The sequence below is a fragment of the Dreissena polymorpha genome, chromosome 1 (assembly GCF_020536995.1).
Source record: "Dreissena polymorpha isolate Duluth1 chromosome 1, UMN_Dpol_1.0, whole genome shotgun sequence".
Classification (NCBI taxonomy): domain Eukaryota; kingdom Metazoa; phylum Mollusca; class Bivalvia; order Myida; family Dreissenidae; genus Dreissena; species Dreissena polymorpha.
In genome coordinates, this window is record NC_068355.1 from 174,448,904 (window position 1) to 174,466,671 (window position 17,768).

At 39.8% G+C, this 17,768-nt stretch overlaps 1 protein-coding gene across 1 annotated transcript; it reads left to right on the forward strand.

Moving 5' to 3' along the window:
- Nucleotides 1–11,980: 11,980 nt before the first annotated feature.
- LOC127862126 (alpha-(1,3)-fucosyltransferase C-like) lies at nt 11,981–14,572 on the forward strand. Its single transcript, XM_052401118.1, has 2 exons — nt 11,981–12,381; nt 13,128–14,572. Exons 1-2 carry the CDS (start codon nt 12,072–12,074, stop codon nt 14,087–14,089), a joined length of 1,272 nt encoding a protein of 423 aa, XP_052257078.1. The 5' UTR covers nt 11,981–12,071; the 3' UTR covers nt 14,090–14,572.
- The last annotated feature ends 3,196 nt before the right edge of the window (nt 14,573–17,768 follow it).

A 17,768-nucleotide genomic window follows, 5' to 3' on the forward strand; every position in this document is an offset into this window, starting at 1 on the left:
TGGAAAACACTGTAAGCCGTTGTCACATCAACCACAAACTGTGCATGTGGAATACACTGTAAGCCGTTGTCACATCAGCCACAAAGTGTGCATGTGGAATACACTGTAAGCCGTTGTCACATCAGCCTCAAACTGTGCATATGGAATACACTGTAAGCCATTGTCACATCAACAATAAATTGTGCATGTGGAATACACTGTAAGCCGTTGTCACATCAGCCTAAAATTGTGCATGTGGAAAACACTGTAAGCCGTTGTCACATCAGCCTCAAACTGTGCATGTGGAAAACACTGTAAGCCGTTATCACATAAGCCTCAAACTGTGCATGTGGAATACACTGTAAGCCGTTGTCACATCAACAATAAATTGTGCATGTGGAATACACTGTAAGCCGTTGTCAAATCAGTCACAAAGTGTGCATTTGGAATATACTGTAAGCCGTTGTCACATCAGCCACAAACTGTGCATGTGGAATATACTGTAAGCCGTTGTCACATCAGCCTCAAACTTTGCATGGGGAATATACTGTAAGCCGTTGTCACATCAGCCACAAAATGTGCATGTGGACTACAATGTAAGCCGTTGTCACATCAGCCACAAACTGTGCATGTGGAAAGCACTGTAAGCCGTTGTAACATCAACCACAAACTGTGCATGTGGAATACACTGTAAGCCGTTGTCACATCAGCCACAAACTGTGCATGTTGAACACACTGTAAGCCGTTGTCACATCAACCAAACACTATGCATGTGGAATATACTGTAAGCCGTTATCACTTCAGCCACAAACTGTGCACCTGAAAAACACTGTAATCCGTTGTCACATCAGCCACAAAGTGTGCATGTGGAATACTCTGTAAGCCGTTGTCACATCAGCCACAAAGTGTGCATGTTGAATACACTGTTAGCCGTTGTCACATCAGCCACAAAGTGTGCATGTGGAATAGGCTGTAAGCCGTTTTCACATCAGCTTCAAACTGTGCATGTGGAATACGCTGTAAGCCGTTGTCACATCAGCCACAAACTGTGCATATGGAAAACGCTGCAAGCCGTTGTCACATCAACCACAAACTGTGCATGCGGAAAACAGTGTAAGTCGTTGTCACATCAACCACAAACTGTGCATATGGAATACATTGTAAGCCGTTGTCACATCAGCCACAAACTGTGCATATGGAATACACTGTAAGCCGTTGTCACATCAACCACAAACTGTGCATGTGGAATACACTGTAATCCGTTGTCACATCAACCACAAACTGTGCATGTGGAATACACTGTAAGCCGTTGTCACATCGGCCACAAGCTGTGCATGTGGAAAATACTGTACGCCGTTGTTTCATCAGCCACAAACTGTGCATGTGGAAAACACTGTAAGCCGTTGTCAATCAACCACAAACTGTGCATATGGAATACACTGTAAGTCGTTGTCACATCAGCCACAAACTGTGTATGTGGAAAATACTGTACGCCGTTGTTTCATCAGCCACAAACTGTGCCTGTGAAAAACACTGTAAGCCGTTGTCACAACAACCTAAAACTGTGCATATGGAATACTCTGTAAGCCGTTGTCACATCAACCACAAACTGTGCATATGGAATACACTGTAAGCCGTTGTCACATCAGCCACAAACTGTGCATATGGAATACACTGTAAGCCGATGTCACATCAGCCACAAACTGTGCATGTGGAAAATACTGTACGTCGTTGTTTCATCAGCCATAAACTGTGCATTTGGAAAACACTGTAAGCCGTTGTCACATCAACCACAAACCGTGCATGTGGAATACTCTGTAAGCCGTTGTCACATTAGCCACAAAGTGTGCATATGAAATACACTGTAAGCCGTTGTCACATCAGCCACAAACTGTGCATGTGGAAAACACTGTAAGCCGTTGTCACATCAGCCATAAACTGTGCATGTTGAATACAATGTAAGCCGTTGTCACATCAACCACAAACTGTGCATGTGCAAAACACTGTAAGCTGTTGTCACATCAGCCTCAAACTGTGCATGTGGAATACACTGTAAGCCGTTGTCACATCAACCACAAACTGTGCATGTGGAATACACTGTAAGCCTTGTCACATCAACCACAAACTGTGCATATGGAATACACTGTAAGCCGTTGTCACATCAACCACAAACTGTGCATGTGGAATATACTGTAAGCCGTTGTAACATCAGCCACAAACTGTGCATGTGGAAAATACTTTACGCCGTTGTTTCATCAGCTTCAAACTGTGCATGTGGAAAACACTGTAAGCCGTTGTCGCATCAACCACAAACTATGCACGTGGAGTGAATAATAATTATAATAGTACCACAGTTATATAGCGCCCTTTACATACCGTATTGTGCGTTCAAAGACGCTTAACAAAAAAAGTACATGTATAACAAATAGCATTTGTTAAAGAATACAATTCAAGAGCACGTTCTAACTTATAAAACGTAATACAAGAACTTGCATTATCAACTGACGATTAAAATAAAGAAAACGCCTAATGGCTGTTGTACTGGGCAGTATACTACCATTTGGCTGCTGTACAGGGCGGTACACTACCATGTGTCTGTTGTACAGGGCAGTACTACCATATGTATGTTGTACACGGCAGTATATTACCATGTGTCTGTTTTACAGGGCAATATATAACCATGTGTCTGTTGTACAGGGCAGTATATTACCATGTGGCTCTTGTACAGGGCAGTATACTACCATGTGTCTGTTGTACAGGGCAGTATATTACCATGTGTCTGTTGTACAGGGCAGTATACACCATGTGTCTGATGTACAGGGCAGTATACTACCATGTGGCTGTTGTACAGGGCAGTATATTACCATGTGTCTGTTGTACAGGGCAATATACTACCATGTGTCTGTTGTACAGGGCAATATACTACCATGTGTCTGTTGTACATGGCAGTATATTACCATATGTATGTTGTACACGGCAGTATATTACCATGTGTCTGTTGTACAGGGCAGTATACTACCATGTGTCTGTTGTACAGGGCAGTATATTACCATATGTATGTTGTACACGGCAGTATATTACCATGTGTCTGTTTTACAGGGCAATATATTACCATGTGTCTGTTGTACAGGGCAGTATTTTACCATGTGGCTCTTGTACAGGGCAGTATACTACCATGTGTCTGTTGTACAGGGCAATATATTACCATGTGTCTGTTGTACAGGGCAGTATATTACCATGTGTCTGTTGTACAGGACAGTATACTTCCATGTGTCTTTTGTACACGGCAGTATACTACCATGTGGCTCTTGTACAGGGCAGTATACTACCATGTGTCTGTTGTACTGGGCAGTATACTACCATGTGTCTGATGTACAGGGCAGTATATTACCATGTGTCTGTTGTACAGGGCAGTATATTACCATGTGTCTGTTGTACAGGGCAGTATATTACCATGTGTCTGTTGTACAGGGCAGTATTCTACCATGCGTCTGTTGTACAGGACAGTATATTACCATGTGTCTGTTGTACAGGGCAGTATACTACCATGTGTCTGTTGTACAGGGCAGTATACTACCATGTGTCTGTTGTACAGGGCAGTATACTACCATGTGGCTGTTGTACAGGGCAGTATACTACCATGTGTCTGTTGTACAGGGCAGTATATTACCATGTGTCTGTTGTACAGGGCAGTATACTTCCATGTGTCTGTTGTACAGGGCAGTATACTACCATGTGTCTGTTGTACAGGGCAGTATACTACCATGTGTCTGTTGTACAGGGCAGTATACTACCATGTGGCTGTTGTACAGGGCAGTAAACTACCCTGTGTCTGTTGTACAGGGCAGTATATTACCATGTGTCTGTTGTACAGGGCAGTATACTACCATGTGTCTGTTGTACAGGGCAGTATACTACCATGTGGCTGTTGTACAGGGCAGTATACTACCCTGTGTCTGTTGTACAGGGCAGTATATTACCATGTGTCTGTTGTACAGGGCAGTATACTACCATGTGTCTGTTGTACAGGGCAGTATATTACCATGTGTCTGTTGTACAGGACAGTATACTACCATGTGTCTGTTGTACAGGACAGTATATTACCATGTGTCTGTTGTACAGGGCAGTATATTACCATGTGTCTATTGTACAGGGCAGTATACTACCATGTGTCTGTTGTACAGGGCAGTATACTACCATGTGTCTGTTGTACAGGGCAGTATATTACCATGTGTCTATTGTACAGGACAGTATATTACCATGTGTATGTTGTACAGGACAGTATATTACCATGTGTCTGTTGTACAGGACAGTATACTACCATGTGTCTGTTGTACAGGACAGTATATTACCATGTGTCTGTTGTACAGGGCAGTATACTACCATGTGGCTCATGTACAGGGCAGTATATTACCATGTGTCTGTTGTACAGGGCAGTATACTACCATGTTGCTGTTGTACAGGGCAGTAAACACCATGTGTCTATTGTACAGGACAGTATATTACCATGTGTCTGTTGTACAGGGCAGTATATTACCATGTGTCTGTTGTACAGGGCAGTATACTACCATGTGGCTTGTTGTACAGAGCAGTATACACCATGTGTCTGTTGTACAGGGGCAGTATACTACCATGTGGCTGTTGTACAGGTCAGTATACACCATGTGTCTGTTGTACAGGGCAGTATATTACCATGTGTCTGATGGTACAGGGCAGTATATTACCATTGTCTGTTGTACAGGGCAGTATACTACCATGTGTCTGATGTACAGGGCAGTATATTACCATGTGTCTGATGTACAGGGAAGTATATTACCATGTGTCTGTTGTACAGGGCAGTATATAACAATGTGTCTGTTGTACAGGGCAGTATATTACCATGTGTCTGATGTACAGGGCAGTATATTACCATGTGTCTGTTGTACAGGGCAGTATACTACCATGTGTCTGTTGTACAGGACAGTATATTACCATGTGTCTGTTGTACACGGCAGTATATTACCATGTGTCTGACGTACAGGGCAGTATATTACCATGTGTCTGTTGTACAGGGCAGTATATTACCATGTGTCTGTTGTACAGGGCAGTATATTACCATGTGTCTGATGTACAGGGCAGTATACTACCATGTGTCTGTTGTACAGGGCAGTATATTACCATGTGTCTGTTGTACAGGGCAGTATATTACCATGTGTCTGTTGTACAGGGCAGTATACACCATGTGTCTGTTGTACAGGGCAGTATTCTACCATGTGTCTGTTGTACAGGGCAGTATATTACCATGTGTCTGTTGTACAGGGCAGTATACTACCATGTGTCTGTTGTACAGGGCAGTATACTACCATGTGTCTGTTGTACAGGGCAGTATACTACCATGTGACTGTTGTACAGGGCAGTATACACCATGTGTCTGTTGTACAGGGCAGTATATTACCATGTGTCTGTTGTACAGGACAGTATACTACCATGTGTCTGTTGTACAGGGCAGTATATTACCATGTGTCTGTTGTACAGGGCAGTATACTACCATGTGGCTCATGTACCGGGCAGTATATTACCATGTGTCTGTTGTACAGGGCAGTATACTACCATGTTGCTGTTGTACAGGGCAGTATACACCATGTGTCTATTGTACAGGACAGTATATTACCATGTGTCTGTTGTACAGGGCAGTATATTACCATGTGTCTGTTGTACAGGGCAGTATATTACCATGTGTCTGTTGTACAGGGCAGTATATCACCATGTGTCTGTTGTACAGGGCAGTATACTACCATGTGGCTGTTGTACAGGGCAGTATACACCATGTGTCTGTTGTACAGGGCAGTATATAACAATGTGTCTGTTGTACAGGGCAGTATATTACCATGTGTCTGATGTACAGGGCAGTATATTACCATGTGTCTGTTGTACAGGGCAGTATACTACCATGTGTCTGTTGTACAGGGCAGTATATTACCATGTGTCTGTTGTACAGGGAAGTATATTACCATGTGTTTGTTGTACAGGGCAGTATATTACCATGTGTCTGTTGTACAGGGCAGTATATTACCATATGTATGTTGTACAGGGCAGTATATTACCATATGTATGTTGTACAGGGCAGTATATTACCATGTGTCTGTTGTACAGGGCAGTATACTACCATGTGTCTGTTGTACAGGGCAGTATACTACCATGTGACTGTTGTACAGGGCAGTATGCACCATGTGTCTGTTGTACAGGGCAGTATACTACCATGTGTCTGTTGTACAGGGCAGTATTTTACCATGTGTCTGTTGTACAGGGCAGTATATTACCATGTGTCTGTTGTACAGGGCAGTATACACCATGTGTCTGATGTACAGGGCAGTATATTACCATGTGTCTGATGTACAGGGCAGTATATTACCATGTGTCTGTTGTACAGGGCAGTATACTACCATGTGTCTGTTGTACAGGGCAGTATACTACCATGTGTCTGTTGTACAGGGCAGTATATTACCATGTGTCTGTTGTACAGGGCAGTATATTACCATGTGTCTGATGTACAGGGCAGTATATTACCATGTGTCTGTTGTACAGGGCAGTATATTACCATGTGTCTGTTGTACAGGGCAGTATATTACCATGTGTCTGTTGTACAGGGCAGTATACACCATGTGTCTGTTGTACAGGGCAGTATACTACCATGTGTCTGTTGTACAGGGCAGTATATTACCATGTGTCTGTTGTACATGGCAGTATATTACCATGTGTCTGTTGTACAGGGCAGTATATTACCATGTGTCTGTTGTACAGGGCAGTATATTACCATGTGTCTGTTGTACAGGGCAGTATATTACCATGTGTCTGTTGTACAGGGCAGTATACTACCATGTGTCTCTTGTACAGGGCAGTATATTACCATGTGTCTGTTGTACAGGGCAGTATACTACCATGTGGCTCATGTACAGGGCAGTATATTACCATGTGTCTATTGTACAGGACAGTATATTTCCATGTGTCTATTGTACAGGACAGTATTCTACCATGTGGCTCTTGTACACGGCAGTATATTACCATGTGTCTGTTGTACAGGGCAATATATTACCATGTGTCTGATGTACACGGCAGTATATTACCATGTGTCTGATGTACACGGCAGTATTCTACCATGTGGCTCTTGTACACGGCAGTATATTACCGTATGTATGTTGTATATTACCACGTGTCTGTTGTACAGGGTAGTATTCTACCATTTGTCTGTTGTACAGGGCAGTATACTACCATGTGTCTGATGTACACGGCAGTATACTGCCATGTGGTCTCTTGTACAGGGAAGTATATTACCATTTGTCTGTTCTACAGGATAGTATTCTACCATTTGGCTGTTGTACAGCGCAGTATACTACCATGTGTCTGTTGTACAGGGCAGTATACTACCATGTGTCTGTTGTACAGGGCAGTATATTACCATGTGTCTATTGTACAGGACAGTATATTACCATGTGTCTGTTGTACAAGGCAGTATATAACAATGTGTATGTTGTACAGGGCAGTATATAACAATGTGTATGTTGTACAGGGCAGTATATAACAATGTGTATGTTGTACAGGGCAGTATATTACCATGTGTCTGTTGTACAGGGCAGTATATTACCATGTGTCTGTTGTACAGGGCAGTATATTACCATGTGTCTGTTGTACAGGGCAGTATATTACCATGTGTCTCTTGTACAGGGCAGTATACTACCATGTGTCTGTTGTACAGGGCAGTATATTACCATGTGTCTGTTGTACAGGGCAGTATATTACCATGTGTCTCTTGTACAGGGCAGTATACTACCATGTGTCTGTTGTACAGGGCAGTATATTACCATGGTTCTGTTGTACAGGGCAGTATATTACCATGCGTCTGTTGTACAGGGCAGTATATTACCATGTGTCTGTTGTACAGGGCAGTATATTACCATGTGTCTGTTGTATAGGGCAGTATATTACCATGTGTCTGTTGTACAGGACAGTATATTATCATGTGGCTCATGTACAGGGCAGTATATTACCATGTGTCTGTTGTACAGGGCAGTATACTACCATGTGTCTGTTGTACTGGGCAGTATATTACCATGTGTCTGTTGTACAGGGCAGTATACTACCATGTGTCTGTTGTACAGGGCAGTATATTACCATGTGTATGTTGTACTGGGCAGTATATTACCATTTGTCTGTTGTACAGGGCAGTATATTACCATTTGTCTGTTGTACAGGGCAGTATATTACCATGTGTCTGTTGTACAGGGCAGTATATTACCATTTGTCTGTTGTACAGGGCAGTATATTACCATTTGTCTGTTGTACAGGGCAGTATATTACCATTTGTTTGTTGTACAGGGCAGTATATTACCATTTGTCTGTTGTACAGGGCAGTATACTACCATGTGCCTGTTGTACAGAGCAGTATACTACCTTGTGTCTGATGTAGACGGCAGTATACTTCCATGTGGCTCTTGTACAGGGCAGTATATTACCATGTGTCTTTGTACAGGGCAGTATATTACCATTTGGCTGTTGTGCAGGGCAGTATATTACACTGTGTCTGTTGTACAGGGCAGTATATTACCATTTGGCTGTTGTACAGGGCAGTATATTACCATGTGGCTGCCGTACAGGGCAGTATACTACCATGTGTCTGTTGTACAGGGCAGTATACTACCATGTGGCTTTTGTACACGGCATTATATTACCATGTGTCTGTTATACAGAGCAGTATATTACCATTTGGCCATTGTTCTGGGCAGTATATTACCATGTGTTTGTTTTACAGGACAGTATATTACCATTTGGCTGTTGTACAGGGCAGGATATTACCCTGTGTCTGTTGTACAGGGCAGTATATTACCATTTGGCTGTTGCACAGGGCAGTATATTACCACGTGGCTGTCGTACAGGGCAGTATACTACCACGTGGCTCATGTACAGTATACTACCATGAATATACTGCAAGCCGCTGCCACATCAGCCACAAACTGTGCATGTGGAATACACTGCAAGCCGCTGTCACATCAGCAACAAACTGTGCATGTGGGATACAATTTAAGCCGTTGTCACATCAGCCACAAACTGTTTATGTGGAATACATTGTAAGTCGTTGTCACATGCATTTTAAACACGTAATACTTAAACGTGTCAATACCTAAAATGAGGTCTAAACATGTGTTATTCGGAACACGTCTTCCGCGTTTTACAGTAAGCACAAATATACGGTTCTAATTAGACGCTGTTTTGTATTGTCATTCAAATTGCAGTGACCACACATATTTTGTAAATATGCAAATAGTCACGTGATCAAAGATATATATTACATAATAATGTAAAAAGTTGTTTGTATCCAGGCGTTAGTTGAGTTCCGCACACAGTTTATGGATAGGCTTTCAAATAAATACATGGTGCACATAAGCTATCTAACTAAGACACTGATTTCTATTGTGAGGGGAGCTATTGTTACTCTGTCAGCATCGACTTGTCAGTAATTCAAGAATACAAGTTTTTATTACAAAACTAGTCACTTCATTTCATGCTGATATTAGAGATTTATTTTTGTCATAATTAAATCACGTTATCTTATCTTTAGGTAAATTCCTAACAACCATAACTTCTTTTACCGTTTACATCACATAAGCAAATTGAAGTGTTAACACTTTTACCAAGAATTATTCCTCTTTTATATTTATATTACAATCTTTCATTGGAAATGCTTTTCATGGCATTTATATATTGCTTAACTAAAATCCTTATATATTCGGGTTTCTATTTTGCACTTGCCATTCGAGAATATATTACATTCGCTATACTGATCATACACGTACCATAAATGTGAGATTAGCGCTGGATTGTAACGGCATTACCGGTACTTCGACTTTTCCATGATGGTACTGTCACTCCGATGTTTCTGGTTTAGTAATGACGTTAACTACTTTATCACTTCAAACTGCGTTATCCGGGACTGACTGAGATTCATTTAGTAATAATTGAATCAACTGAGAAAGCAAACGTGGTATAAGCATCTACAAAGGCTGATGATCCGTCTCTTCGAACAGATATTTTAAATTTTAGGCAAATGGTGATAACAAAAATGCGTTCACTTTAATATAAACATCTTAAATAAACACCGAAGTGTGATTCTAATTAGAATCATTAGCCATTAGATTCTAATGGAAAACGCTACCGTTTATATTGAATAAAATACTTCAACGGACATGGTTGAAATATTATTTGTAAATGCTATGAGAAAGTTAAATGAAGATTGAAATCTAAAATATAAAAGAAAAATTTACACAGATTTCGCAATGGAAAACTACCCACCCCGGCGGCGATTGTTTCAAGAATCAAACAGACGGTTCCGGTCCGACCGAAACCATTTTATGGTTTACTGGTTTGGGAGGGGCATTGATAGGACAGACGTTATGCCCATACTTAAAAATGAAATCGTGTGTAATGTTACATATCGCCACCATTCTATCCGCAATTAAAATGACTATTTACTGCATCATTTTCAGATGTTGTAGTTATAAACGCGGACCGTAGACATTTTCTCAGTAATTACATATCCTATCGTCGAGAGCAAGGTTAAATTGTGAAATTAAGTTCAAACGTTGGTAAGCTGTTGTCAATCGACCACAAAACGTGTTCTCTCTATAGTTGCATTTGCCATATTACAATGATCAATTGAAACTTGAAATCTAAATGCCAGTTTATCAAACATCGGACGCGCGCTTTTTTTTGAACATGTTCGTGTTAAGTATTGAAACATCGCAGCTGTGTCAATGAATTAAATAACATTACAAAATGAAACATGTGCCTGCAACTTCGCTGCACCTTTTGTTCCAATAGCTATCTGATACGAATTTACCGATCTACTGTATACTACGGAATCCGGATAGTGCCATCTATAATCTCGCCCCTTCTTTCATCAAGGGCGACACACGACACTTGAAGCGATACACGATATTTTGCGCGACACATGATATTTTGCGCGATACTCAAAGCGATACAAGATATTTTGCGCAAAACTCGATATTTTGCGCGATACCAGAAGCGACGCGCGAGAATGTAGGTAGCCAAAAAGGCGATATATCGTGGTAAATATCGAGTGTCGCTTCGTGTATCGCGCATGTTTTTTGGTAACCAGGTCAAACACCATATCAAGCATATAAAGAAAGTTATGTGTTTATTTTTTTAATCAACCGGTACCTACCCACTTTAGTACAATTTTGAAAGGTGTGTCTCTACATGAATATATGGAGGACTGATTTTTTTTTCATTCCCTCGATCTTACTGTCCGTCAGTTGGTAAAGTTCTGAATCCCGAACTTGCCACCGTTGCGTGAAATGATTTTGAAATTTATTGATCTCAATATTTCAAAATCAGCCTGTCTGAGTCTTGAAGGGACCTTTTCACAGATTATGACGTGTATTGAAGTTTGTCATAAAAATGCTTTATATTAATAAATGTAAACATTGGATCTAAAAAGCTCCAGTAAAAAAAAACAAGAATAAAATTAAAGAAAAAAATCAACCCTCAACTGGGCTCGAACCGCTGACCCCTGGAGTAAACGTCTATCGCTTAGACCACCCGGCCATCCATGCTCATACAATGAGTGATTTTTTTTATACTTATAAAAGCAATCCTCGTAGAATAACAAAATATAACGAAAACAACAGCACTCTTCAAATTATTCAACCTTTTCGCGTTGCAACGCTTTATAATTTTCAGGTTTTTAAATCGTCAAAAGATACATATAATATAATATATAATTGATATTTTAAAGCATGGTAAATGTTCAGTATTACTGTTTCCTCACAAATATCATAATTTTCTTTTATTTTGTCATTTTACCATAACGCGGAAAGGCCCCTTTAATTTATATTACGCACACATCCAACATTAGCTCCCCACTTAAAGCCTAAAAACCAAAGGACAGAAGCAGGTATTCATGCGCAGATACAAATCTCACTGAACTCAGCCATCTGAATCACTACCCCCGTCAAACCAGTTTATTAACTTCAATATCGAGAATAATTTAATAATAGTTTTGCAAAAGTAAGTAACTGTGTTGGTTATTGAAAAGCAGAATGCGTTTTAACAAGCGGATACTGATATTTGTTTTACTGATTTATGGATTGGCTTTAGTAATAATTATTGGACGATCGGCCTTCAAATTATCCAACTTCGGTGGGCAGTTAAAATCGCAATATACTCAAGAAACCGGGAAAGCGTCGACAAATGTCAATTCGACTAAAAATATTCTTACAACATCAAATGCTTCTCAAATGGTCTCGGTGCATGACATATCGGGCAGAACGAGCATTGTGGAAAATAAAACTCTTCAGGACAAGGAAAACAAGATGATATTGTGGTACGTTAAACCCGGTTGGATAACAGGTGTGTGCACTATTTGTTTCACTTGTACTTATATTTGTACCATTTATTTTTATTTATACATACGGGATAAATTTGTAAAGAGTTGATTATGTGCAATTTTTTTTATCAAGTACGAATCTTAACATTTTTTTTGTACGTTTATGCGAGGCTTGCTGAGTCATCCATGACGTTGTCGCTTATTAATGGATTTTGCAATATCTTGGCGAAAATGTGAACACCCAGTGCTTTTACTAACAATATTCGGAATATGATCTATAGCGGTTAGATTGAGCGTTACATTATTTAAAAAAATAAATAAATATATTGCTTAATTTATACATTTTGAATTAGTTTGATTTAACTTATATAAAACAGATAATCGTAAACATAATTATGATAATCAGTTTAATGGATATTACAACTTATCTTATTTTTTATCTCTGTTTCCAAACATCTGAACGTCTTGAATCATCATACAATTGAGAATTTTGCGCCTTTCTTGGCGTTAGGAATATGTCCAAATAACGGCTATAAAATCAGTGGAAAAGCCCTAAGTACAACCATAAGATGACGTACGCGTTTCTTGTAACACCCGTCTCTCTGCCTGAAAAGGTCACATGTCGATGTCAAAAATCGAATTTTGCCATAAGAAATTTCACATTAAATCTGACGAGTGTCAGTCGCTTTCAAGTTAAATTCGAAATTTTGAATAATATATCACGTGTATATCAAGTAGTCATGTATTCACATGAAACTAATTATTTCAGAGTCTACGCTTAACCAAACTCTGAAAACATGTCCATATTCGAACTGCTATACATCGAAGGACAGGCAAAAGATTCATCAGGCTTCGGCAATTATGTTCGAGATACGAAAAGGCGGCGGTCTTTCCTCATCACCTCCAATTCCCATGAATCAAAGAAACCCCGACCAAGCCTGGGTGTTTTTCATCGCTGAGCCACCGCTGTTTAATGCCGATCCATCCGAGCCTTACTTTCAGCCCAATTGGTCATTTGCTATGAATTGGTCGATGACCTTTATGCGTGATGCAGATATTTTCTTTCCGTACGGGACGCTTGAAAGGCGAACTGAAGTCCCAAACCGAAATTACAGCGCCATTTTCGACCAGAAAACCAAGGCCGCTGCTTGGTTTGTTAGAAATTGCATTACACCAAATAAAAGGGAAAAATATGTTGACGAGCTCCAACGCGCGGGTGTAGAGGTTGATATTTATGGCGCATGTAGCAAAAAAGGACTACGTTTGCCGAGATTCAGCACCGATGCAGCGAAGAAAACTCTAAGTCAATATAAATTCTATTTGTCATTTGAGAATTCGAATTGCGAAGATTACGTCACAGAAAAGCTTTTTTCCAACTACAATTATGACGTCATCCAGGTTGTTATGGGCGGAGCAGACTACAAGCGTTTGCTTCCAAATAATTCCTACATAGACACCGCGGACTTCAAAAACGCGACCAAAATGGCTGCCTATCTTAACGCCCTGGGAAATGATAAAGATAGATATATTGAAATGTTGCGAAATAAGCAACAGTTTGTCTGGAATGGTCATAACACTTTCGATGAAGCAAGCTACAGTAAATCGTTTTGTACTTTGTGTGAAAAATTGAACAACTTGGATTCGAACAGAAGAGTTTACCGGTCTATGAACGATCATTATCGTATCAATCGCTGTCCTCACTTTACAAAAGCAGAGCCTTATTATCATTGACAGTTCCTTGTTGTCGAAGATAGTGCCATTTGGTAATAGACTGCCTTCGTTTCAAAAACATTGCCAATTGGTGGCTTTGTACCTTCGTTGTCGAAAACAGTGCCGTTTTATTGGTTGACGGCCCTTTGTTATTGAAATATTGCCCTATGTTAAATAATTGTCTTGAAAATTGTGTCCACACTTTATGGTGATCACATATTTTAAGTTTTAAAACCCTTTCTTGTGAAACTTGTTAGTAGTTCATGATGCGGACGGACCGGGCTACCTTCAGAATGACCCCACCGTCAAACTTTGTACTGGTTAGATATTTTCAGTTTAAGAGTATTACCGAATGTATGTTTAAACACTATTTACCCGCTTATTTTCTCACTTGTGCCTTAGTAAATTGTGTATCCACAGAGTTATAATTATTGGTTATAGATATACAGACAAATAAACCGTTGTTATTAGCTTCCATTCACTACTGCATGTTTAAGCATTATGAATCTTCACGTGAACAATAGTTTTTAGTGGGCAGTTTTGTTTCGTTTTGGATCTTTCTTTTTTTATATCCGTCTTCTTTGAAAAGACCTGGCGTACACATTTACAATTTGATGTATGGTGTCTACCATCGTTTTTCCTGGTCCGGAAGTTTTCGCAAATATGTATGTAACGATTTAACCGTTTAGTTTATGTTAAAGTATGTTGTATTTTTGTGCGAGATTTAAAGTGATAATCATCGTAGTTGTCAGATACAGCCGTGATGCTGCTACTATCTCCTTCATCAGGTGGGTCCATATTCATCGGACGTTTCGGCACTGTCCCACTACGTCCTCCTATGGTGTGCCGACCGGAAGTGATCAATTTCCGGCCAGGAGATAGTAAGCCTCCGCTACACTTCCTCATCTGCCAGGTCTCGGTGGCCAGTCCCTAGTCGACAGCCCTGTGTCCCCCTATCCACTTCTCCTCTCTCTTCCGCCATAGCCACAAGGAAGCAGACTCCGTTTCACGTGCAACAACCGATATGGCCCGTTTCCGGACCTGTCCTGTAACCCCCAGTCTGCTGAAAGTGCGCCACAGTGATTGTGCTGGGAAACCTCTGCAGCCCACCTCCACTGGAAAACACCATGCCTTCCAGCCTTTCTCTGTGCAGGTATCTGTGAGGGCCTGGTACTTTTCGCGCTTCCGTTCGAAGCTCTCTTCAATCCGCTCCTCCCATGGTACTGTGAGCTCCACCATCACAACCTGTTTTGATGCAGCTGACCACAGTACTATGTCGGGTCTCTGGTTTGTCACGGTGATCTCCTATGGAAACTTGAGCTGTCTCTTCAAGTCTGCTTCCATTCTCCAATCTGTTGCCGTTCCAAGAATCCCACATGCGTGTTTGGCCTTTGCCCCTTCTTCTCCGGCTCTGACAAAGGAAATGAATGAGGGGCCTTTGTTGGTCGTCTTCTGCGCTTTTCGTGCTTGATCTAGATGATCGGCGATTGAAGCAAGAACCCTGTCGTGACGCCATCTGTATCGACCATCAGACAGGGCCACATTAAAATGTATTTAGTCTATAGAGGTTTCGAGATCGTATCGAACAACAACTCTGTAACGCCATTAACTTTAATTATATGTTAAAAAAATCTCTAAAAATGTCTATCTCATTGCAGTAGTATGAAATTTTAACAACAATTTGGTCATGCATCGATTCAAATAATGATTGCAATGTTGTTGAAACAGTAATAGTTTGTAATTGAACCATTTTTCATTATTTATGATTTTGAGTGTTTAAGGGGATTTAACGATTTCAATGTACGCAGTCTAGCATAACACTCTATAAAAGATGATATTTACCCAAAAACGCGTGAAGGTACACTGAATTTATTACCGACATCGTGTTGTAAAAACACAAGCGCAGTGTGTCATCGGCGCAAACAGCTTGGGATTGTGATATAATACGAGTTTCAAATAACATGTTTTTAAATCAAGTCATTAATTCGGGCAAAAATATTAATGTCGTAAAAATAGTCTTGGAAAATTATTATTTCGTCTAGAAAGGGTATTGGAAAACTTAAGGTATCCGAAAACTTATAAGTTATTATGAATGGTAAGCAGCATTGTTTTATTCTCATTAATGCCAACTGTTATAATGTATAAAGCAATTGGCATAAATAGAAGACAAACATACTTTAAGTATATTGAGACTCATTACTACACAAATGCAGCATATAATGCAGTCCGAGCGTCTTCTCCGTGGTGTTTTCAGCTTGTTAATTGTTCAGAATAAGTTAGATTGATCCCTTTCTTGGAAAATATATTTATATAAGTGTTTCATAAATAACAAGAGAGTTTATATCTGCTCAAAGATTTTGAATTTCTTTTGGTGGTATCATTGGTGCCAGTCATAATACAATTTTTGTTCTATTATTGATTTAATTGACGTTTATGTTTTCCTGATGAACAAAACACAGTTAACTACGGATTTTATTGTTTTCATAATAATCATGTAAATAACTATGTCAAAGGGGATACAATTCACGAGTTCAATTATTTGATCATTAGATCAATTACTTGAGTCTTGAATAGTTTTACAGACTGTCTCCACTGTTGAAGCGTGTTGATACCTTCTTCTACAAAATCCGACAATTCTTAGTCATTAGTGGAATGGTTTATTTTTTTATATTATTTTTTATTATATATCTTCGTTAAGACGCATGTATACTTTATTTTTTATGTATTAAGGTCCACAGACTTTGTCGAATAATCGATATCTAATGTTAGGACACGATCCGGAATGGTAATCACACACACCAGAAATTGTGTCAAACAGTAGCTGTTCTGGGCATGCGCGTATATATAAATAACCTTCCGAACACGAGTCAAAAATGGCAGCTACCACAAGCTTGAAAATCTCCATTTCCGGTTTGACGATATTCAATTTTCAGTGTTTCACAACCATTTAAAAAAAAAAGGATAAAAATTGTGTTTGAATCACAGGATTTGTGTGTTCGCGTGTTATGTTTCGTCTGACAATGTGAGGTGCGATTGTTTTAAATGATATAACATAACTTTTTTTATTCTTTTACATTAATATATATAATTTATGTCGATACGTTAAGATTTGCTTTTCGCCTTGTACAACGAATTCCAAATACGGTATAAGCCTTTCAATAAGTATTGTTTCCAAACTGTATAAATAGAACTGTTAAGAAATGTATGTACAATTTCCATAAAGTCGTCGCAGCGCGCGAGGAGCGGGAAGAAGATCTTGGTCAATTGTCACCACTCCCTTGGTGGATTTACCTTGTCCTTTTTAGGGCAACCAGACATTAATTGTCTTTAAATTGTCTACCCGTGCGCATTAAGGTCTCATATTGGTCATCGTGCACTGGTCTATTTCGTTAAAAATTATTTTTTTGGCGAATTACGGACAGTCGGGGTAAATTTGACCTACTTTGGCTCAAAATTAAATATTTCCCCTGAAAGGTCACAGGAGCAGGTTGGTACATAGAGATGTCGTGAAGACACAGCGACGACTAGTAAATGAATGTCTGATATACACTCACGCACATACACTAACATACACTTTCTAGTGTTTACTTACTGGTGTAGTTGTTTATCGGAGGAAGAGTTGTAGGGGCGCTGTTGTCTAAACTACAAACAAGGATTGTATATGCACTATGCTGATCAAATTACTGTTATTTGCACTATG